The sequence below is a fragment of the Blennius ocellaris genome, assembly GCF_963422515.1.
Source record: "Blennius ocellaris genome assembly, chromosome: 11".
Classification (NCBI taxonomy): Eukaryota; Metazoa; Chordata; class Actinopteri; order Blenniiformes; family Blenniidae; genus Blennius; species Blennius ocellaris.
In genome coordinates this window covers 3,360,889-3,383,864 of record NC_137660.1, presented here as the reverse complement: position 1 = coordinate 3,383,864, position 22,976 = coordinate 3,360,889, and the positions used below count along the sequence as shown (strand labels likewise).

At 44.1% G+C, this 22,976-nt stretch overlaps 1 protein-coding gene across 1 annotated transcript in view; it reads left to right on the top strand.

Moving 5' to 3' along the window:
* Nucleotides 1-22,976, top strand: part of LOC308136162 (copine-8-like) — a gene marked incomplete at its 3' end in the record, with an annotated part of 197,687 nt that overhangs the window by 166,881 nt on the left and 7,830 nt on the right. Inside the window, exons 13-15 of the mRNA XM_080504398.1 lie at nucleotides 14,943-15,004; nucleotides 15,116-15,162; nucleotides 19,689-19,870. Of these exons, the coding sequence (XP_080360524.1) occupies nucleotides 14,943-15,004; nucleotides 15,116-15,162; nucleotides 19,689-19,870 (291 nt within the window). The remainder of the gene's footprint in view (nucleotides 1-14,942; nucleotides 15,005-15,115; nucleotides 15,163-19,688; nucleotides 19,871-22,976) is intronic.

The following is a 22,976-nucleotide window of genomic DNA, read 5'->3' as shown; positions in this document are numbered from 1 at the left end:
GAAGAAGATGAAGTTGATGTTTCAGGAGTCCTTCTTTGCAGCTCCTGGTTGTTCCTTTTGTCCAGACCGAGGAGCTGGTCGCTCAGGTCTGTGATGGTTTTCCTGCTGGTTGAGGAAAAGCACAATAGGTTCTGTGAGGTGTCATTTACCCGGTCTCATCATGGGGAAACTGGTTGGTTTTCCTGGTTGATGGGAGATCAGACTCTGGGTGCTGGTCTCTGGATCAGGGGAAGGTCTGACCCTCATGGTGGGTCAGCAGAGGAGTTGAGGAGTGAAGGCCCTGGTTGCAGGCCTCTGGTGTTAGCTGTATGCTAATGCTGTATGCTAACGCTCCTCCAGCAACCTCCTCCAGTGAAGAACAGAAGCAAAAGCTTTATGAGAGAATCTCTGCAAAGGCTTTTGGTGAAGGTTGGGGGATTTGAAGGTGTGAAATCTTGAGAACTTCAGCCAATCGGTGACTGGATGAGTGCATGGGGGGGGGGGGGGGGGGGGGGGCAGTCAGTCTCCTTTGAGCAGAAAGGGGGGAGGATTTGCATGCATGGGTCTGCGGTGTCTGTCGGACCCCCTGCTGGGTGTGATGCTCAGGGGCAAATGAAGATTGTCTTTCACCAGAAATGAACAAACTTTCTGTGGTGTTGAGAGATCCCAACAGATATAAAACACTAGATGTCTCACGGTACTGCTTGTGGCGTGTCTCGCCGTCCACCATCTTGCGAAGGTTAGATTATGTATATCTGGTCGCAAGTGAAGGCAGGTTTTGGTGAAAATTGACGAAATGCACTTGTTTTCTGCAGCTTATGGGTGCACAAACACGCGTTCATTGGAAACAAGCAACTGAGGCATCACTTTTCACAAGTGAGTCGTGTATTTATGCTGATTAGGCATGTGTTGTTATGTTTACACAGTACACATTCAGTACTTAGTGAACAGGCTCGTTCAATATCTCTATGCCTGCTTGCCAGGGCCCAGCAACCAAAGAAACGGTTTTCATTCAAATATTTCGATATTCGGAGCCTCAGACTAGGCTGAGGCTCCGCCAGGAACAAAGGCGTCGCCGGTGCGACGCCTTTGTTTTGGTCGTGATAGTGATAACCGGCAAGCTGAACCTTGGCCAGGACACAAGAAGTGTTGGATGTTTTCATACAGATAAGGACATAGTTCATGTAGTAAAAGCATGTGAAAATGTTACTTTGAAAAACTCAAGCTTAATGTTTTGGTGTACAACGAGTCATTTGCTCACTCTACCCAAGCTTAAAGGCTCTGCAGACGTCCTTTTTGAAGCCGTAAGAACAAGACAAAAGTTCAGCAGTGACGTCAACAAGCTGCCGAACAAAACGTTTGTTCAGCAGGACTGTTCATACGCCACAAGACGCTGCTGAACTCCCAGGCCACGCCCCTTACTGCATGTACCCATCTTGACGAGCCAAACATTTGGAGGAGACAGCGATGGGGTGGGACAATGGCGGAGAGAGTAGTTTTTGAGGTGAGATGAGAGAGGAAGAGGATGAAGAAAGACAGACGTTCAAAGCTGAGGAGGAAGAAGAATTGTTATTAAGATACACTCCAGAGGAGGAAATGAAGAAAAGGCGACCGCAAGACTGGACTCAAAAGACACGCCCCCTCACAGCAGGCCACGCCCACTCGCAGCAGCCACACGTCTGTGAAGTGGCGTTTTCACTTTTCACAGTTTATTTCTCTCCTCTTGTGCTGTCAGAGAAGCATTCCTCTGAACTGTTTCAGTAATAAAAGAGAGTTTTTATATACGAGCACCATGTTTGTCCGGTTTTAACAGCAGGAGCTGAGCGCTTTGAATGATGCGTTCAGGTGCATCACGGCATTTTAACGAGCTGCGGCGCTCAGACAGTCGTGATGTTAGAAGCTAAACATGATTAAAATAGGAGTGATAGTGATTAGCGAGCTGGAACCATGAGCAGCACACGGCAGAGCAGAAGTTTCAGTAGTGTGACGAATTAGACTCTTAAACACATTTCGAAATCTGTGTATTTGTACCTGAGTGATGTCTGATGTGTGGAGTGTCACAGTTACTTTAAAAAGTAACTTAGTAACTTCACCGATTACTTGTTTTTAAAAGTAACTAAGTTTGATTACAATTTACTTTTTAATAGATTTTAGCTGCTGACCCCCCCCCCCCCCCCCCCCCCAATCGTCTGAACACAAAAACTCTGCTGATCCCCGCCTCCTGCACCTGCTGATACATATTTAACCCTTGACCTTCATTCTTTGTTGTATTTATATCTGACTCACGCTTTTATTATCACATTTTTACTATTACTGATATTTATTTACCCTGAGATGTAGTTCTAGTCTCTTGTTGCACTATTTCTTTCTTTATTTCCACTGCCTGCTCTGTGCGACTTTAATTGCCCCCCTCCCGTGGACAAAAGTCTTTGATTGATTGATTGATTGATTGATTGATTGATTGATTGATTGATTGATTGATTGATTCAAAAGGGTGGGGGCTTTTTGCAATGTTAAGGGTTATTGATAACAATGGTTGATTCCAATTCTTTTGTGTCACCTGATCACACGGTTAGAGCGAGTTGGCCTGTGATTGGCTGAGAGTGTAGAAGGGGGCGGGGCAGATGAGTGTCTGCATGCACTGCGTGTGTCAGTGTCAGTTTGTAGGAGAATGGAAGAGCAGCTGGTTTTGTTTAATAATAAAGCGACTTTGCAGACAGGAAACTCGTCCTGCGGGACACTGCAATAGTAACCCAAAGTAACTTTAATCTGATTACTGGTTTGGAAATGGTAATGCATTAGATTACTTGTTACTGAAAAAAGAGGTCTTATGAGAGTAACACTTTACTAATTAATGCGTTACTGGCATCACTGGATGTGTGTCCACAATTTGTTTTTCTCATTATGAACCAATGTTAATATAAAAACATGCAACTGACAACTTCTTAAAATACGTATTCCCAAGAAGGGCTTGATCTGTGTCATTTCAGGAATATTAGACTAGGGTGTTTTTCAGTTATTTTTCCCAGCTTTATTAGAATTGTTTTGTGACTTTTGGAGCCTGGGATCAATATGTTAGTCACGAGGAGGAGGAGGAGGAGGAGGAGGAGGAGGAGGAGGAGGAGGAGGAGGAGGAGGAGGAGGACTTCCCCAAGACATGTCCCGTCAACAGGCACTGATAGGCTGTGCAGCATCTCGGTTTTATATTTATGCGTCTATGGGTGCAGCACCGTGATGACAAAGCAGCACAATGTCCAGTGGAATAACATTAAGGCAGAAAGTTTCACTTTAAAAAGTTACCTGACGGCTGGTTGAGAAAGTAAAAGGGAGAACTGGTTTTGGCGGCCAAGCGTTCATAGCAGCGTCGCGTTTTGATCCTTCGATGTCGGCGCTTCCGATCATTGTGAAGCAGAATTCACCAAGCGTTGGATTGTCCACCACTAATATGGAAGGTGAGCTGGGTTCAGACCACATAAGTCAAAGTCAAGGCCTGCGGGCCAGATCCATTATCTTTGGCCTCTGGGATGATATGTCATTACTAATAGAACCGGCCCGCAGGTCGAAGCCGCCCGCTGGTGTTTTGCACGCGCCAGCGTAACACTACATTCCCCACAATGCACCGGGAGTGCAACGATAGCCCGCGAACACACTGCAGTCCAGCAAGCCCCGGGCCTCGGCTTCAATATGATTCAGCAGTCAGAGCAGTGGTCAACTTTCAGCAACCCCCCCCTCCCCACAAATGGCTAAACGAAAGGTGGACGCTGAGAAGGAGGTTTCAAGGGGGGAGGCAGAGGACATGTTCGGAGGTACGAGGCAAACCAGTGTGTCTTCTGTGTGGAGAAGGTGTGGCTGCAATGAAAGAACATAAGCTAAGGAGGCACTATGAAACGTCTCAGAAACACATAGACAAAGACAAATACAAGAATATGGACACGGAACAAAGGCTACAGAAGGTAGAAGAATTAAAACGAGGTCCTAAGTCCTGGCAGGCTCTGTTCACAGAAGCCAAATCACAAAGCGAGGCTGCTGTCAAGGCTTTTTATTGTGGCAGAAGACGTTGCAAAATCAGTCCGGCCATTTACAGAGGGAGACTTTATCCAAAATTGTCTGCTTAAAGGTTGTGACACCGTGTGCCCGGACAGAAAGCAACTATTTTTAAATGTGAGCCTGAGCAGAAACACCGTTGCTGAACATGTGGACCAGCTTTCCACCAATCTCAAACAACAGCTGGTGGGAAAGGGAAAAGATTTTATTGCATGTTCCCTTGCTGTGGATGAGAGCAACCGACACATCTGACATTGGCCAGCTGCCAATGTTGGTCCCTGGAGTGGAGTCCAGCCGGAGCAGAACAGAAGAGTTTTGGGGATTACATGGAATGCATGGCACAACTGCAGGACGAGATCAGTATGAAGAGCTATCCAGATGTGTAAATGAAATGGGGAAAACGTGTGGGGCTGAGAACAGGCGGAGCACCTGCGATGTGTGGGCACGGGAGTGGACTGGTGGCGAGGATCCGTGAGAGAATGCGTGAAGAAAACTTCACCGGTGAGCTGACAGCTTCTCACCAGGAGTCGTCGTGTGGCAAAGCCTCGGAAATGGACCGTGTGATGAGCACCATAGTGCGAGCAGTTAACGTCACGAGGGCCAAAGGTGTAAATCACCGCCGGCTCAGGGCGTTTCTGGGCCAGCTGGATACAGAGTATGGCGACTTGTCCTGTCACGCAGAGGTGCGACGGCTCAGCCAGGGAAAGCTGCTGAAAGACGTTTGGAGCTGCGAGGAGACCTGTCTCTTCACGGAAAGCAAAGGGGAAGACACAGCAGAGCTCCGAGCTGAAACTTTCCTGTGTGAAACGGCGTTCCTGTGCGACATGACGAGCCATGTTGACGTAATGAACCTGCAGCTGCAGTCTGACATGTACAGTCCAGTGAGGGCGTTGAAAACCAAGCCCAGTCTGTGAGAGACGCCGAAAGAAAACGTGAGACGCTTTCGGAGCAGGTTTGGAAAAAAAAGAGCAGGTTTGAACTGCTCAGCAATCCTTTTGCTGTTGATATGGGAATCTCAGCAACAAAAACCTACAAATGGAGTTGATTGAGCTCCAGTGTAATGACACACTGAAGGAACAATATGGCAGCGTGGCGCTGCTGAGTTTGCACTTTTCATCCCCGACACGACGCCACGGCTGCTCAGACGCTCTCCATGTTTGGCAGCACACACCTGTGTGAACAACTGCTCTCTTTTCATGAAGCCAAACAAAACATCACATCATATCTTTTCTCTCTGTATGCCATAGATGTTTGTATTTTGTTTTGGTTTTTTGAATGGACTCAGGAAAAACTGCAGAAAAGAGCCATAAGAAAGAATACAACTGATTTGTTTTGTTTTATTTGTTTCATTTTCTCATTTTACTATTTGCAAGCAGTGATTGGTTAGGATCATAGAGCAGCACAATAATGCATTTTTAGCTTATAATACATGGAATTAAATTTCTGCATTTATCTTGATATTAACGAGCATATTTTGTTTTTGAAGGAAATTTACTTTTCGCTGTTTGCATGTTGAAAAATGTTTTCCCTTGAAACTACTGGCAGAGCCATAAGAAAATATTGCTTTGTTCATTTAATGATGAAATAATATACACTGTGTTAGGTCTTGGTTCAGTAGGCTATGTGCAATCATTTCAATATGTTTTAATAAACATTGAAGCAGTTCGACCCTCGACTTTGGTCAAATGTGGTTTTTTGGCCCTCGGTGTATTTGACTCTGACATCATGAGACAGGTGAGCTTTACCCTGCCGATGATGTTGTTGCAATAGTAATCACTTTGTAAAGCCGAATTTAGCGACCACAGAAGTAATTCTGCAGCAAAACAATAGGTTGCCATGTTGGCTGACCAGGAGCCATTAAACTGGAGGAGATATTTGCTGGTAAAATCTTTCTCTCTTTCCCAGGAAACATTTCAGTCTCCCTTCAAACTGCAGAATTATTATTATTATATTATAAAAAGATTTGTTTTATTTTTTTACAAAAGAACATCTGGCACTTTGATTCCAGGAAGTAAATAGGGATTAATTTTGTTAAGTTTGATGGAATAAAATTCCAAATTGTTTTGAGACATCTGTGTCATTTGTACTATTTGTTTTCTTTTAGAAGTTGTTGAAAAAAATCGTAAATCACATTTTTTGCGAGAAAGTCTGAGATTAAATTGTTTGGCCATATCGCCCAGCCCCAGTGTGGCTGCACCTTCGATGATGGTTCTGAACGGTGCTCAGCAGGACCCCTTGGCAAAAGACCCCAGTGGGTGACGGCAAGGCACGGCAAGGCACAGCAAGGCACAGCAAGGCTGAGGCAGCCACAGGAAACATCTTGTTGCATGGAGCCAGTACTGCTGCTGAGTTGACAAACACAATAGATTCCATCCCTCCATCCTTCCATCCCTCCATCGGTATTTGAACCCATGAAATCCTTCCTGTGATGAAAGAGAGCAACATTTTTGCACAAATGATTATGATCGTCAGTGTCAGCAGATTCTTCATATTTGGTATTTCTGATTTCTGGTCTTATTGAAGGATTTGTTGTGACAATATTAATGGTGTGATCAGATCCACGTGATCAGCAGGGCTGGGAAGGTTACTTGAACACTGCAATCCGTTACAATTACAAGTTACCTGTCATAAAATGTAATCAGTAACTTACTCTAAGTACGAAAATAAAAAATGTACGTACCAGAGTACTTTTAGTTACTTTTGGATTACTTCACCAGCAAACATAAAAAATAAAGACAAGAAAGAATAGAAAGTGTGTCGACACGTCTTATACTCTAATTACTCTGAACAAGTTTAGAACTAAATCAAAACTCAGTAACAATCAGGTGTCGAACACTGATTTATGTTTTAAAGAATCAAAACCACAATACAAATAAAGCTTTCAATTATTCAAGTGTTAGTCCTCAAAACTATTCTAATTGAAGAAAATGTGCTCATCTTTTTTAAAACACTTTCTCTCTCTCTCTCTCTCTCTCTCTCTCCCTCTCTCTCTCTCTCTCTCCATTTCCCCTCCCGTCTCTTCGTTGGTTTTAATGTTGTTTTTTTCCCGGACTAAATATAAATGTTTGATAGGCTTGTTGGGTTCTCACAAGACCACAGAAAGTTTGTTCATTTCTAGGGAAGGACAATTTTCATTTCTCATGATACACAGTCATGACAAATGAATTCTGACCATCACACCCAGTGGGGGGGGGGCTTTTACCACTGCAGACCCTCCCCCACTTTCTGCTCAAAGGACTCTTCCCCCATGTACTCAGCCTGTCACTGATTGGTTGAAGCTCTCAGGATTTTACACCTTCGAATCCCCAACCTTCACCAAAAGCCTTTGAAAGAGACTCCTCAGAGAGTCTTGCAGTGAGTCTTCTCCCGGTGACACCAGGGAGGAGCTGAGTCCAAGCAGTTCCTCTCACAAAAGGCTTTTGCTCCTGTTCTTCAATGGAGGAGGAGGTTGCTGGAGGAGCTCACCCAGTGTTAGCATACAGCGTTAGCATCCAGCTAACACCACTCACTGCAACCAGGGCCTCCACTCCTCAACTCATCTGCTGACCCACCACGAGGGTCAGACCTTCCACTGGTCCAGAGACCATCACCCAGAGTCTGATCTCCAAGGAGAACCACCCGGTTCCTCCAGGACGGACCAGGGAAACGACGCCTCACAGAACTTCTTTGTGTTTTCCTCAACCAGCAGGAAAACCATCACAGACCTGAGCGACCAGCTCCTCAGTCTGAACAAAAGGAACAACCAGGAGCTGCAAAGAAGGACTCCTGAAACATCAACTGAGTCGACTTCCTGTTCTCTGATAACCTCCATTTGAATGTAGTTTCTTGTGATCCGCCATCTTGTTTTGTAGTTCATCACACGTCTCACTCACACACTCCCTCCACCTCTCTCTCTCGCTCTCTCTCCCCACACACACACACACACACACACACACCAAGCTGTATATAGGTAGTTAGAATCTGTGTTTATTTGTTTTCATTGTAAATAAATATAATTTTTGGAATCATACTTGCTTTTTTATTAATGAGCACAAAGGAGAATGAAATGTCGACCTCTTCTGTGTCAAGAACTCCAAAATCCTTCAATCTTTACTGTTAATTCTGGTAATTGTAATTAATTTAACTATTAATTCAAATTCCTGATGAAGTGTTTAGTATATCTTATGAGACTGATAGAACTGAATTGACTATCATTTCCTGTTAAGACAGGTGGAGCTCCGAGGTTCTGATACGGATCAGATTACATTTTCAATAACATAATTAATAACTGTCTTTGATAATTATTAATCACTATCAATAGCCAAACACAACGTAAATGGTTGAGGAGGGACCACACCAACTTAATGGTCCCTAGTGATCCTTATGAGGTTAGAAATCCCTACAGACTGTATCTGGCAGCATGAATCACTGATTGATAACAACTAACAACCTGCTACTGAGTCGACCAGCAGACTTTAAAAAGAGAAAAACAAGTTATGTCACGTGTCGCCCCAATGAATCCTAAAACATTAGATCCTCTAATCGTATTGAGAACGTCTTCCTACCTTCAGCACCAGTACTGGTAATGGCAGGTTACTGGCAGGTTATGAGCTAATAAAACTAGTTGGTATTGGCAGGTTACTGGCAGGTTATGAGCTAATAGAACTAGTTGGTATTGGCAGGTTACTGACAGGTTATGAGCTAATAAAACTAGTTGGTATTGGCAGGTTACTGACAGGTTATGAGCTAATAAAACTAGTTGGTATTGGCAGGTTACTGACAGGTTATGAGCTAATCAAACTAGTTGGTATTGGCAGGTTACTGGCAGGTTATGAGCTAATAAAACTAGTTGGTATTGGCAGGTTACTGACAGGTTATGAGCTAATAAAACTAGTTGGTATTGGCTGGTTACTGACAGGTTATGAGCTAATAAAACTAGTTGGTATTGGCAGGTTACTGGCAGGTTATGAGCTAATAAAACTAGTTGGTATTGGCTGGTTACTGGCAGGTTATGAGCTAATAAAACTAGTTGGTATTGGCAGGTTACTGGCAGGTTATGAGCTAATAAAACTAGTTGGTATTGGCTGGTTACTGGCAGGTTATGAGCTAATAAAACTAGTTGGTATTGGCTGGTTACTGGCAGGTTATGAGCTAATAAAATGAGTTGGTATTGGCAGGTTACTGACAGGTTATGAGCTAATAAAACTAGTTGGTATTGGCAGGTTACTGACAGGTTATGAGCTAATAAAACTAGTTGGTATTGGCAGGTTACTGGCAGGTTATGAGCTAATAAAACTAGTTGGTATTGGCTGGTTACTGGCAGGTTATGAGCTAATAAAACTAGTTGGTATTGGCAGGTTACTGGCAGGTTATGAGCTAATAAAACTAGTTGGTATTGGCTGGTTACTGGCAGGTTATGAGCTAATAAAACTAGTTGGTATTGGCTGGTTACTGGCAGGTTATGAGCTAATAAAATGAGTTGGTATTGGCAGGTTACTGACAGGTTATGAGCTAATAAAACTAGTTGGTATTGGCAGGTTACTGACAGGTTATGAGCTAATAAAACTAGTTGGTATTGGCAGGTTACTGACAGGTTATGAGCTAATAAAACTAGTTGGTATTGGCAGGTTACTGGCAGGTTATGAGCTAATAAAACTAGTTGGTATTGGCTGGTTACTGGCAGGTTATGAGCTAATAAAACTAGTTGGTATTGGCAGGTTACTGGCAGGTTATGAGCTAATAAAACGAGTTGGTATTGGCAGGTTACTGACAGGCTATGAGAATAAAACTAGTTGGTATTGGCAGGTTACTGGCAGGTTATGAGCTAATAAAACTAGTTGGTATTGGGAGGTTACTGGCAGGTTATGAGCTAATAAAACTAGTTGGTATTGGGAGGTTACTGGCAGGTTATGAGCTAATAAAACTAGTTGGTATTGGCAGGTTACCAGCAGGTTATGAGCTAATAAAACTAGTTGGTGTTGGCAGGTTGCTGGCAGGTTTTGAGCTAATAAAACTAGTTGGTATTGGCAGGTTACTGACAGGTTATGAGCTAATAAAACTAGTTGGTATTGGCAGGTTACTGGCAGGTTATGAGCTAATAAAACTAGTTGGTATTGGCAGGTTACTGGCAGGTTATGAGCTAATAAAACTAGTTGGTATTGGCTGGTTACTGGCAGGTTATGAGCTAATAAAACTAGTTGGTATTGGCAGGTTACTGGCAGGTTATGAGCTAATAAAACTAGTTGGTATTGGCTGGTTACTGGCAGGTTATGAGCTAATAAAACGAGTTGGTATTGGCAGGTTACTGACAGGTTATGAGCTAATAAAACTAGTTGGTATTGGCAGGTTACTAGCAGGTTGTGAGCTAATAAAACTAGTTGGTATTGACAGGTTCCTGACAGGTTATGAGCTAATAAAACTAGTTGGTATTGGCTGGTTACTGGCAGGTTATGAGCTAATAAAACGAGTTGGTATTGGCAGGTTACTGACAGGCTATGAGCTAATAAAACTAGTTGGTATTGGCAGGTTACTGGCAGGATGAGCTAATAAAACTAGTTGGTATTGGGAGGTTACTGGCAGGTTATGAGCTAATAAAACTAGTTGGTATTGGCAGGTTACTGGCAGGTTATGAGCTAATAAAACTAGTTGGTGTTGGCAGGTTGCTGGCAGATTTTGAGCTAATTAAACTAGTTGGTATTGGCAGGTTACTAGCAGGTTATGAGCTAATAAAACTAGTTGGTATTGGCAGGTTACTGACAGGTTATGAGCTAATAAAACTAGTTGGTATTGGCAGGTTACTGGCAGGTTATGAGCTAATAAAACTAGTTGGTATTGGGAGGTTACTGGCAGGTTATGAGCTAATAAAACTAGTTGGTATTGGGAGGTTACTGGCAGGTTATGAGCTAATAAAACTAGTTGGTATTGGCAGGTTACTGGCAGGTTATAAGCTAATAAAACTAGTTGGTGTTGGCAGGTTGCTGGCAGGTTTTGAGCTAATTAAACTAGTTGGTATTGGCAGGTTACTAGCAGGTTATGAGCTAATAAAACTAGTTGGTATTGGCAGGTTACTGACAGGTTATGAGCTAATAAAACTAGTTGGTATTGGCAGGTTACTGACAGGTTATGAGCTAATAAAACTAGTTCGTATTGGCAGGTTACTAGCAGGTTATGAGCTAATAAAACTAGTTGGTATTGGCAGGTTACTGGCAGGTTATGAGCTAATAAAACTAGTTGGTATTGGCAGGTTACTGACAGGTTGTGAGCTAATAAAACTAGTTGGTACTGGCAGGTTGTGAGCTAATAAAACTAGTTGGTATTGGCAGGTTATGAGCTAATAAAACTAGTTGGTATTGGCAGGTTATGAGCTAATAAAACTAGTTGTTATTGGCAGGTTATGAGCTAATAAAACTAGTTGGTACTGGCAGGTTATGAGCTAATAAAACTAGTTGGTACTGGCAGGTTGTGAGCTAATAAAACTAGTTGGTATTGGCAGGTTATGAGCTAATAAAACTAGTTGGTATTGGCAGGTTATGAGCTAATAAAACTAGTTGGTACTGGCAGGTTATGAGCTAATAAAACTAGTTGGTATTGGCAGGTTACTGGCAGGTTATGAGCTAATAAAACTAGTTGGTACTGGCAGGTTATGAGCTAATAAAACTAGTTGGTACTGGCAGGTTATGAGCTAATAAAACTAGTTGGTATTGGCAGGTTATGAGCTAATAAAACTAGTTGGTATTGGCAGGTTATGAGCTAATAAAACTAGTTGGTACTGGCAGGTTATGAGCTAATAAAACTAGTTGGTACTGGCAGGTTATGAGCTAATAAAACTAGTTGGTAGTGGCAAGTTATGAGCTAATAAAACTAGTTGGTATTGGCAGGTTATGAGCTACTAAAAGTAGTTGGGTCTGGCAGGTTATGAGCTAATACAACTAGTTGGTATTGGCAGGTTACTGGCAGGTTATGAGCTAATAAAACTAGTTGGTACTGGCAGGTTATGAGCTAATAAAACTAGTTGGTACTGGCAAGTTATGAGCTAATAAAATTAGTTGGTATTGGCAGGTTATGAGCTACTAAAAGTAGTTGGGTCTGGCAGGTTCTGAGCTAATAAAACTAGTTGTTACTGGCAAGTTATGAGCTAATAAAACTAGTTGGTATTGGCAGGTTATGAGCTACTAAAAGTAGTTGGGTCTGGCAGGTTATGAGCTAATAAAACTAGTTGGTATTGGCAGGTTACTAGCAGGTTTTGAGCTAATAAAACTAGTTGGTATTGGCAGGTTGCTAGCAGGTTTTGAGCTAATAAAACTAGTTGGTATTGGCAGGTTACTAGCAGGTTATGAGCTAATAAAACTAGTTGGTATTGGCAGGTTACTAGCAGGTTTTGAGCTAATAAAACTAGTTGGTATTGGCAGGTTGCTAGCAGGTTTTGAGCTAATAAAACTAGTTGGTATTGGCAGGTTACTAGCAGGTTTTGAGCTAATAAAACTAGTTGGTATTGGCAGGTTACTAGCAGGTTATGAGCTAATAAAACTAGTTGACCAGGTGTGTTTCAGTAAAGTGAGCAGGTTTTATCCACCAGATGTTTCTTCAGGTGAGACGTTCACAACACTTTCACTGCTGGAAGCGTCATTAGCATTGTACAGAGGTGAAGAGGCTCCTCCCACTTTAAAACATAGTGATGAGAGCAGCTGGCTGCAGTCTCCATGGCAACGCATCAGGTCAGCCTGAAAGTGTCACGAAGTTTCGCAATGCGCCTGTGACAACTTCAGTTCTAGTTTATTCCTTCTGATTTTCTATTGTAATCCTGCTCAGTAATCCCACTTTTTATCAAATACACCTGTAAAGAGATTACATTAAAAAAAAAATGTGTATCCTAATTACGTAACGCCAATACATGTAATCCATTAATACCAAACCCTGTTGATGAATTACAACAGTCAGAACTGTTCCTGTTTTACATGATGGCAATCGAGGAAAACGTGAAAAACCACTGGGTGTCACAGTGCAAAGTAACGTGGAACTGATCCACTGACCAAAGGATGTTCTTGGTTCGTATAAACCAACAGTCTGATCACGATTCAGTGGCCATATAAAGTTTACAATCTGATTTCTGTGGTGATAATTTATTAACAGTAATACATATATATCTTAAATGCTAGGTATGTAGTAGAATTGCTGACCTTGGTTCTCATTATTCCACCCATTCACACACACACACACACACACACACACACACACACACACACACACACACACACACACACACACACACACACACACACACACACACACACACACACACAGTAAAGAAACCCTCTCTTTAATTGACCAGGGTCCATTGTTAGTTTGTTGGCATAGACAAGTTTCGACAGTGTCACAGTTTATTCATATAATTTATATTAAAAAATCATCTTGTTCCCCCCGGGAGGGACAGCGCCCGGCGCCCTCCACCACTGTGTTCATCGTAAATAAACTGCACTAAATGTGTATTTTGTAGAATATTAAATCAATTGTGGAGGTCTGTGAGGCATGTTGCAGGTTTGTTAGAGGTGCCGACACGCAGCATTTCAATCCTTCACACTCTCCCACACTTCCAGCTCAGAACGTGTGTTACAGCATGAGGAGCTGCCAGAGTTGTATTATTTACAGGGTCAATAAGCATCTGTGGGTATTGAGCTGTGTTGGAGGGGCTGCAGACGTACACTATGTTATTTCATGTATTTGAAACAATCTCGTCTGAGCAGCTTCATGTTGTGGCCTGGACAGGCTCCAGCCTATTCCTGGGGCCAGCACCATAGAGACAAGCTGTCTTTCTGTGTTCTTGATGTTTTCAAAAAAGAAAAAGAAGCTGTATTGCATGTCGCTTCCAAATAATTAAAACAAGCTGTGCCAGGCTGTCTTCACACCTGTACGCCCACATTATAGACGTTATAGACTGTTTTAAATGTATGTGGTTTGTGTTGTGGCTTGAATTGGGTTTGTATCTGTAACGCAGCAAGTGGCAGGAAATTAATTAAATTAATGTGATATATTAACCTTTATCCCTCTAAGAAGAATGTAGGGAGGCAGCGGAGGATCTATTCGTGGTACACAAGTGTATTATTTACAGCAAAGCAGGAGAAGAATCAAGGGGCTAAAGTAACCAACCTCATCAGTCTCAGCACGCCACAAACAGAGTGTCTGTCTCAGACAGTAAGTCTGTCCTGCTCCGCCCTGTTTGCAGTGTCAGTGGACAGGATGTACTGGTCCAGGACCAGGACCAGGACCAGGTCCAGGTCCAGGCTGATCTTGTCCAGGGCGGGGCATAACCTGGATTTTTAAATTAGACTCAAAACTTACTTTATATAGTTTTGAACTTGGAGCTTTTCAGCTCTAATCAAGGCTCTTTTAAACAAAACATCGAGACACTTTAATCTGAACCCAGATCCAAATTACCCATCTAACCCTTTAACACTTTAGCATTCTGCACTTTACTCAGCTCTTTGATATCGAATATTAGCATTTAAGACTAGTGAAATACGTTTGTTCCTCTGACCCTTGGCCTGTATGTTCACTGATCCACTGCACTGACCATGAAGGCAAACTCTTCTACTTGTTGTTTCTGTTGTTTTATTGATTTTATTATCTTGTGTTCTTGACATCAACCTGCCCAAGGGACTAAAGATGGAAACTATCCGTTGGCTATAATCTTAATATATACACGTATATGTTCATAAATATGTGTTGTCCCTGTTTTAATTGAACAAACTCTCAGTCCAACCCTGGATCAGTGTGTCTGCTTTGAAGGGCTGTGAAGTTCTTCACAGCAGACCCAGTTCTCCAGAGAGAAACCAGCCTGATGAGGAACACAGGCTCTCTAAACACCAGGTGTCAGCGGCAGCTTTGCAGCTGATGGTTGGAAGATGTTGGAGGTTGAGCAGTGACGTGAGGACGTGTGGTTTCAGGTCACCTTGCTGTCCTGCCTGGTCGACACAGAGCTGTCCTTCCTGGACTACATCAGAGGAGGGTGAGCGCTCAGACAAGGAGCCTCCGGCTCGGAAACATGCTGTGAATAATCTGCTCTGAAGGATCCTTCCATGTTTCACTCCCCCTCTTTCTCTCTTTTTCCCCCCTGCAGGACTCAGATTAATTTCACAGTGGCAATCGATTTCACGGCATCAAACGGTGAGTGTTTTAAAGCCCGCTCTAATCAATCCAACCCCTCAAGGGTGCTGCAGCTTTGTTGGATCTTTAGAAGGTCATCAAATCCTTATCAGGCTTCCTAAGTTTCTTTAATAACACTTTAGCTCCTTAAATTAACTAAATAGAGTAAAGGGGAGAAGAAGAATTCTCTACAAGTTGGATTATTGTGTGAATGTTATCTGGGGCTTCAAGCTCACGTTGGTGTTTCTTTGTATCCAGTTTGCAGAGTCATTAAACACACTTCTCCTCAGTGAGAGTTTATGAACCCCCCGCAGCTAAACAGCAGTACATCTATCAGTGACAACTATTTAATGACAAAAGCAAAATGAGCTCTTCTCCACAGAGAACCCAGTCACACCCCATCAGATCTGTTTGATTTAAAGACGTGTTTGCGTCAGAGAGGAAACGGCTGATTCTGTGTCGTGTCGTCACTTCATCACCTCAGGCACTAATCTGGATATTAGTTTTACTAGTTTCATTAGTATTTCACATTTATTGCACATTCCACATTAATGAGTATTTATTTAGTAGAATCAGTATTTGCAGTGTGTGTGTGTGTGTGTGTGTGTGTGTGTGTGTGTGTGTGTGTGTGTCAGAAGGTTGTAGGTTTGACTTGCTCTCTGTCTCAATGGATTGACTGGCCTTGCAGTCCAGCCGCCCCCATTGGTGTGTGAATGTGTGTGTGAATGGGTGAATGTGATGAACAATGTAAAATTGCTCAAGTGGTGGAAAAGCACAAGCGAAAGCCATTTGGTGAATCAGTACAACTGTCAGCTGTCGGCTGCCTCCTCCACGGGGAACTGCTGCCGTTACTGTGGACGTCCCTCGTGGTCATAGTTGAAATTAACATCCACATTCTGTCCATTTTAGGCTCTTTTCAAAATCTTTGAAGGTCAAATGTCACATTTGTTTTCAATAATACAACTTGAAATGTGTACTAGAAATATCAGCCATTGCATTGCCCAGATCACTGTCAACGCTGTGTTTCCTGGTGTTAGTGAGGTTTGAGGCTCACATATGTGTTTTCATGTGAACATGAAAAATAAATGAGCCTCAACAACTATTCTTTTATTGTAACCATGTGAAAGGACGTGTTGGAAAGCAGTGATGAAGTGGATTAAGGTGATCTGATGGACTTGAATGCATTTTCCCCACTATTACTTGAAAAGAGAATGGAGTCATATTGAGTTACGCTGAACTTACTGAAATTGGCCTTGCACACTGCTCAGTACTGAACACTGGATACTGGAAGCCACTGACTCACAGTGTGTAACACTAAACCAAGAGTGGCGCTGGAACCAAAGGACAGTTTAGCCCCATCTCCACCGCACACAAGTGCCGGGACGGAGCGGAGCGGTACGGAATAGAGACCCCGACCGAAATTTTGGGTCGTGTCTCCACTGCAGAGAGGAGCGTTAAAAGTGGGCGGGGCTTATGAGCTCCGCAGAAATGTGACATTATAACAGAAAAGAACGTCGTCAGATGTAGATCTTATGAATCCTCTGTTGTTGTTTAAATTCTCCACTTTGCACTTTAATTTTATAAAATTTTTTGCAGCGGAAACAAAAAAAAGTTACTTTTTGCAGCAGTCATTTTTTGCAGTGGAGAGCTGCAGCCGCAACTTCCGTGTTTGTTGTGAGAGAGCCAGTCGCTCGGCCGCTTGCCGGGGACTTGGGGCGACGTGCCCCACACTCGAGCGCTGGGGGGCGGGGCAAGTGGCCGGAGCGTTCCCCCCAGTTGGCTGAGGCACAGACACGGGAGTCTGAGGAGGCTCTCCACTCCGGCGCCGAGCTCCGAGCTCCGAGCTCCTTTTCATGGCTTCCGCGGTCCGTCCCCGCGATAAAGCGCCACTGACCGCGGCTGAACAGAACGCTGACCGCCTCTGGAAAGCGGAGCTGCCGGAGCGCGGTCAGCGCCGGAGACGAAAGCTCCAGACTCCGGTGTCCCGGACGCACATCAGCGCCACGGCGAGCGCTATGCTGCTAACAGAAAACTCCAACGCGATGCAAAGTCCCTCCCCCCGGTCTCCCCCTGCCTCAAGTCGCTCTTTCACCACAAACACTAAAGTTGAGCAGCAAAGAAAAGAAAAGGAAAATAAAAACAACCAGAGCGCAGCTGACCACACTGACAGCAGAGGATTCAGCCGACACATTAAAATATTGAGGGCGTGTAGTAAATCACTGACCAATCAGCAGACAGCAGCTCAACCTCAGACCCGTTCCGTGGTCCTGGTACCCCAACGGAAGGGGAGCAGAAAAGCGGTCGCCTTTGGAGCGGTCTGGAGCGGTTTAGACCGCATTCCTGTTGTGACACGCGAACCGGAGCGGTTTAAACCCGTCTAGGCCGGTACTTTCTGTGCGGTGGAGACGGGGCTTTTGAAAAACTAAGAGATGGAAATGAAAAAGAAAAAGCTACTATTTTGTTATGTCATATCTATTTCCTTAGTCAAACCCACTGAACTTTTGTCTGACTGAGATCACCTGGGGGAAATAATTAAAAGAAGCTTGTTTTTTTTTTTAAAGGAAAGAAAAAGGATTAGAAAATAGTTGTAAGTTTTTTGCAAATTAGCTCTTTATATGTTTATTTGTTTTTACATGAACAAATTATGAATGTATTGTTTTCTGGATATACAGCCATATCACAAACCCATCCCTCTGTGTGTGTGTGTGTGTGTGTGTGTGTGTGTGTGTGTGTGTGTGTGTGTGTGTGTGTGTGTGTGTGTGTGTGTGTGTGTGTGTGTGTGTGTGTGTGTGTGTGTGTGTGTGTGTGTATATCAAGGTGCCATGATTAGTATACTGTAACACCAGGGTAAATATTATTTGTGCCTCCAGTGCAGCTCTGCGTCAGGGAACGTTTGTGCAGTGTTCCAACTCCTCAGTAAGGAAAGTCGCCATTGGCTGTCGCTAAATTACATCATCGTGTAATTTGCATAATTGCAAATTGTAAAGCGCTGTAGGAAAGAGGAATAATGCCGTGGAAGAGACAAAGTTAGCAAAAATAAACAAAAAACACCCGAATATGTTTAGAACTGCAAATGAGTTTTCTGCTGCTGATTCCAGTGTTTTCCTTTTTAGTTTTGTCACTGAATTCGGCCGTCACGTCTCAAAATAACCTTTAGCCTGACGCTTTGTCTCGACCAGAGGACCGGCCAACTCTCAACACTCCAAGAGCCATTTGGACCCGATTCACACACACACACACACACACACACACACACACACACACACACACACACACACACACACACACACACACACACACACACACACACACACACACACACACACACACACACACACACACACACACACTGTCCCCCACATTGTGGCTATAATATGATTAAAACTGTGGGTATATGTGGGAGATTCAGGTTTTCAGAACCATGAGTGTGAGTTGAGTTGTTGTGTAATTCACTATTATTGAGCGTTAAGTGAATAACGGCCGCTCTCTTGGCTGAGAGCATCAGTGAAGGGAAAACTCTTCCACAAAACAAGTTGTCCACAGCTATTTTCTTTCAGCATTATTGACTTGGAGGATTGGATTTCAAAGTATATTTCACACAAACAAACATTGGCAGCCGACCAGAGTGCAAACTCAACAGGCTCAGTTGCGGTCTTCAGAAATACGGTTTTCAGAAATGTATTTCTGAAAACAACTAAGCAATAAAGTTAAAATACCGCTTTCATAGAGATATCTGATAGTTTGGCGCAGAGATCAGCCTTACAATAAAGGCAGAATGCCCGTGTATCGTCTCCAATAAACAGCTTCAACCAGGCTTTAAATTCCGTGTTTGATTCCCACTCCTTTCTGTATATTTGAGTCCAGTTTTGCCTGAGACATGACTAGCTGGCTTACGTCCCAGAGAGGCACACACTCTGGCAAGGTGAGTCAGTGACTGAGACTCTGCAGTCAAATGCAGTGACTTATTGGATCAGTTTAATGGGATTGAAAATTACATTTACATTTACTTGCCGCTCGGTAAACCAGCGGTGGCCTTGTGCGAGCGCGGTTCATTCTCAGTGAGGACGCAGTGTGGTGAGGGTCTCCTCTGGTCTGAGTGCAGCTGGGACTGCTGCAGGAGGGAGGAGGGGCTCCTGCCAGACTGACCTCAGGTCTGTGAATGCTTCAGGAGGGAGGAGGGGCTCACAGCAGGACCCGCTGCTCGTTAACGACAGCGACTGCAGAACCAGTTTTCACGTCAGAGTCGCCAAACACACTGGAAATTCACCAGTAACACCAGGAAAAGTCGCGACATTTGTCGCTGGTCACTTTTCACAAAATAAGTCACCAACAGGAGCCGAAAAGTCACCAGATTCAGTGAGAAAGTCGCCAAGCTGGCAACCGTGCATTGGTGTTACTGAGCCTCTGGTCTCCCTTCTTATTCCTTTGACCCTCGCCCCGTCTTCTTTATTAGTATGTTTAAATGACTCACAGCCCAGGGGGAGGCAGGCGTAATTACAATGCAATGGCTGATGCGTGTTTTAATTGTGTTGTGTGCTTTGCCCCAGGGAACCCGTCCCAGCCCACCTCGCTGCACTACATGAGTCCGTACCAGCTCAACGACTATGCCATGGCCTTGCGCGCTGTTGGAGAGATCATCCAGGACTACGACAGCGACAAGATGTTTCCTGCACTGGGCTTCGGTGCCAAGCTGCCCCCGGACGGACGCGTCTCGCATGAGTTTGCACTGGTGAGGAGATACATAGTACATAGTACATAGTACATAGTACATAGTACATAGACACACTTCCTTTTTAAGCAGCTGTCTGAGCAAATATCTATCTCTGCCTTCATAAAACTGTCAACCATCTGCCTATTCATTTATTCCACATTTATTCCAAACTCCAAATTTTGCACCGTGTAACTTGGGATGGTATTGTTTCTAAAATCACTTTTACTAGCATTGTAGGGTAGAGTGATGTGGACTCCATCATTGCAGTGGAGGCCTTGGCCCAACAGGCAGTGGGGAGCAGTGAGGGGCCGCAGGGCGAGCACTGCTTGCCCGGTCAAAAATTATTTTTCTTTTCTTTTTAATAATAATCATTTTTACTAATTACTAATTAAAGAGTCAAACCTGTTTTTCTCTCCTCACAGTTCGTCTATTTAAAATGTTCTCCACTTGATACGTCCTGTTTTTAGCCATTTTCACTTTTTGCAGCTTTGGTTCACGGAACAAACCATGAGTAAGTTCTCTGTCATTATCTGTGAGTCTGTATACTGGTGGAGTGCAATCAGCTTCATTCATACTTTTTAATTAAACTTCCTTCTCAGCTTCGATATTCTGGAAAGATCCCCCACCTTAAAATGATATTATCAACTAACTATTTTCAGGCTGTGACGACTGGATATTGTACCATAAAGGTGGCGGAACATTTGAATGGCGTTCTCTGAGGACCTTTTTTAAAAAACTGAAGGTAACTGTGGTTGTGGCTTTTCACTATAGCCTGGGACACACGACGGGATTTTTAAAATCTTCACCGATCAAGAGACACACACTTGATTACAAAAGACAGATGACACAAGATGGTCCTCTTCTGATCTGACGGTGTGTGACGACGGAGCTCACCACATGGGAACGGATTCTTCAGCTCTTCACCATGGACTCCTAAAAAACAATATCTCTAGGTCTATGTTCGTCACGCTCAATATTCTAAATCTCGCGTAGTCAAACATGACTTCAGTGTAAAATACGGCCTGTACATGTAAACAAACATGTTTCCACAAATCAACCTTGGGCCGATGTTACGACTCAGGATTTTCTTTTATCGAGGCTGAATCTCACCACCTTCCTTTCCTTCCTTCCCTTCCTTCCCTTCCTTCCCTTCCTTCCCTTCCTTCCCTTCCTTCCCTTCCTTCCCTTCCTTCCCTTCCATGTCATCCATGCCTTCCTTGCCTTCCTTGCCTTCCTTCCCTTCCTTCCCTTCCTTCCCGTCCTTGCCTTCCATGCCATCCATGCCTTCCTTGCCTTCCTTGCCCTTCCTTCCCAACGGCAGTATAGAGAAGTAGCCTTCTGTGGCTGTGGCCACGCCCCCCAGCGGCTTCAACCACATGTGCTTTTGTCAAAAAGAAGCTGCAGGAGCGTCAGTGGATGTCGGACCACCTCAAGATGTGACCCACCAAGAAGAGTTAGTGTCAGCCTGAAGTATAGGCAAAAATGTAATGTCAGGTTGTTTCCTGTCCCTCCGCGCCTCCAACCCTCTTACGCTGGGTAATACTTCTGATAACACAGGAGCATCGTGTAGTTTGGGCCCTTCGGTGACCATTTTCAATCATTTTCAGTGGACTTGTTTGTAATCCTGTTACTCTGCAATTGGCTTCCAAGACATGTCCATTTGGAAAATAAATTCCAGATCCCTCAGAGCCATCTTTTTTTTTTTTTCATGAAGTGGAATAACATCTACAACAGTCTTCTCCCCTTCAGGATGATGCCGGCCCTCTTCCTTCTCGGAATATCAAAACAAAGCCTGGTGCGCTGAGTGTAAATTTTACTGCAATGCTAATATTGTAGAAACTTAATGTAAGCAAGATGCCCCAACCGTCCTCGGATAAATTGAAGACATTTTTCACAAATATTAGCCAGCTGACTTTTTATGAAGACGAACTGTTGGCCTGTGGTGTCGTAATCAGCAAACACGGGGTGCACAAGCACAGTGCAACATAAAAACAGTCCATCTGCATTCTGCTTTGTTAAAAGCCAAAGGAATTATAGCACAACTGAAAAGCCTTTGGAGAGAAACAGCTTCAGTCTTCTTGCTCTGTGAACACCGAAGGAGGAAGGAGCTGCATCCCAGCAGCTCAGCTGTAGCCCAGCTTGCTAACAGCGAACACCAGCAGCCTGCAAGCAAAGGCCTCAACTCCTCTGCTGACCCACCACGAGGGTCAGACCTTCCCCTGATCCAGAGACCAGCACCCAGAGTCTGATCTCCCATCAACCAGGAAAACCAACCAGTTCCTCCAGGACGGACCAGGGAAACGACGCCTCACAGAACTTTGTTCTTTTGCCTGAACAAGCAGGAAAACCATCACAGACCTGAGCGACCTACTCCTTCGGTCTGGACAAGGGGACAACCAGGACACTGCAATGAAAGACTGCTCCTGAATTGTCAACTTCATCTTCTTCTCCTCAGCCTGCAGAACCAGCAACCACAGTTAGCAGGAGGTGCTAACTACAGGAGAAGACACCAGCTTCCCTCCAGCAGGACAACAACTGAACTCCTTCAAGGAAGTGGGAACAACAACTGGGCTTTACCTGAGATTAGTTAAACCTGATGCTGTGATAGAACTGTTTAACTTTATGAAGATGTGTTGATTCTGTTACAGTGATTGAGTTCTATCATCCATCCATCCATTGTCTACGGCTTATCCAGGCCGGGTCACAGAAGCAGGAGTCTAAGTAGGGAAGCCCAGACTTCCCTCCCCCCAGACACTTCCTCCAGCCTTTCCGGTGGCACCCCAAGGCGTTCCCAGGCCATAGAGAGACATAGTCCCTCCAGCGTGTCCTAGGTCCCCGAGGGACATGCCCGGAACACCTCCCTGGGGAGGCGTCTGGGACCATCTGAAACAGATGGAACGACCACATAACTGCAGACGCTGCACCGATCCGCCTGTTGATCTCACGCTACATCTTCCCCCACTCGTGAACAAGACCCCGAGATACTTGAACTCCTCCACTTGGGACAAGGGCAAACATCTGCATCATCTGCAAACAGCAGAGACGAGATCCTGTGGTCCCCAAACCGGACCCCCTCCAGTCCCTGGCTGTGTCTAGAAATTCTGTCCATGTCGGTGATGAACAG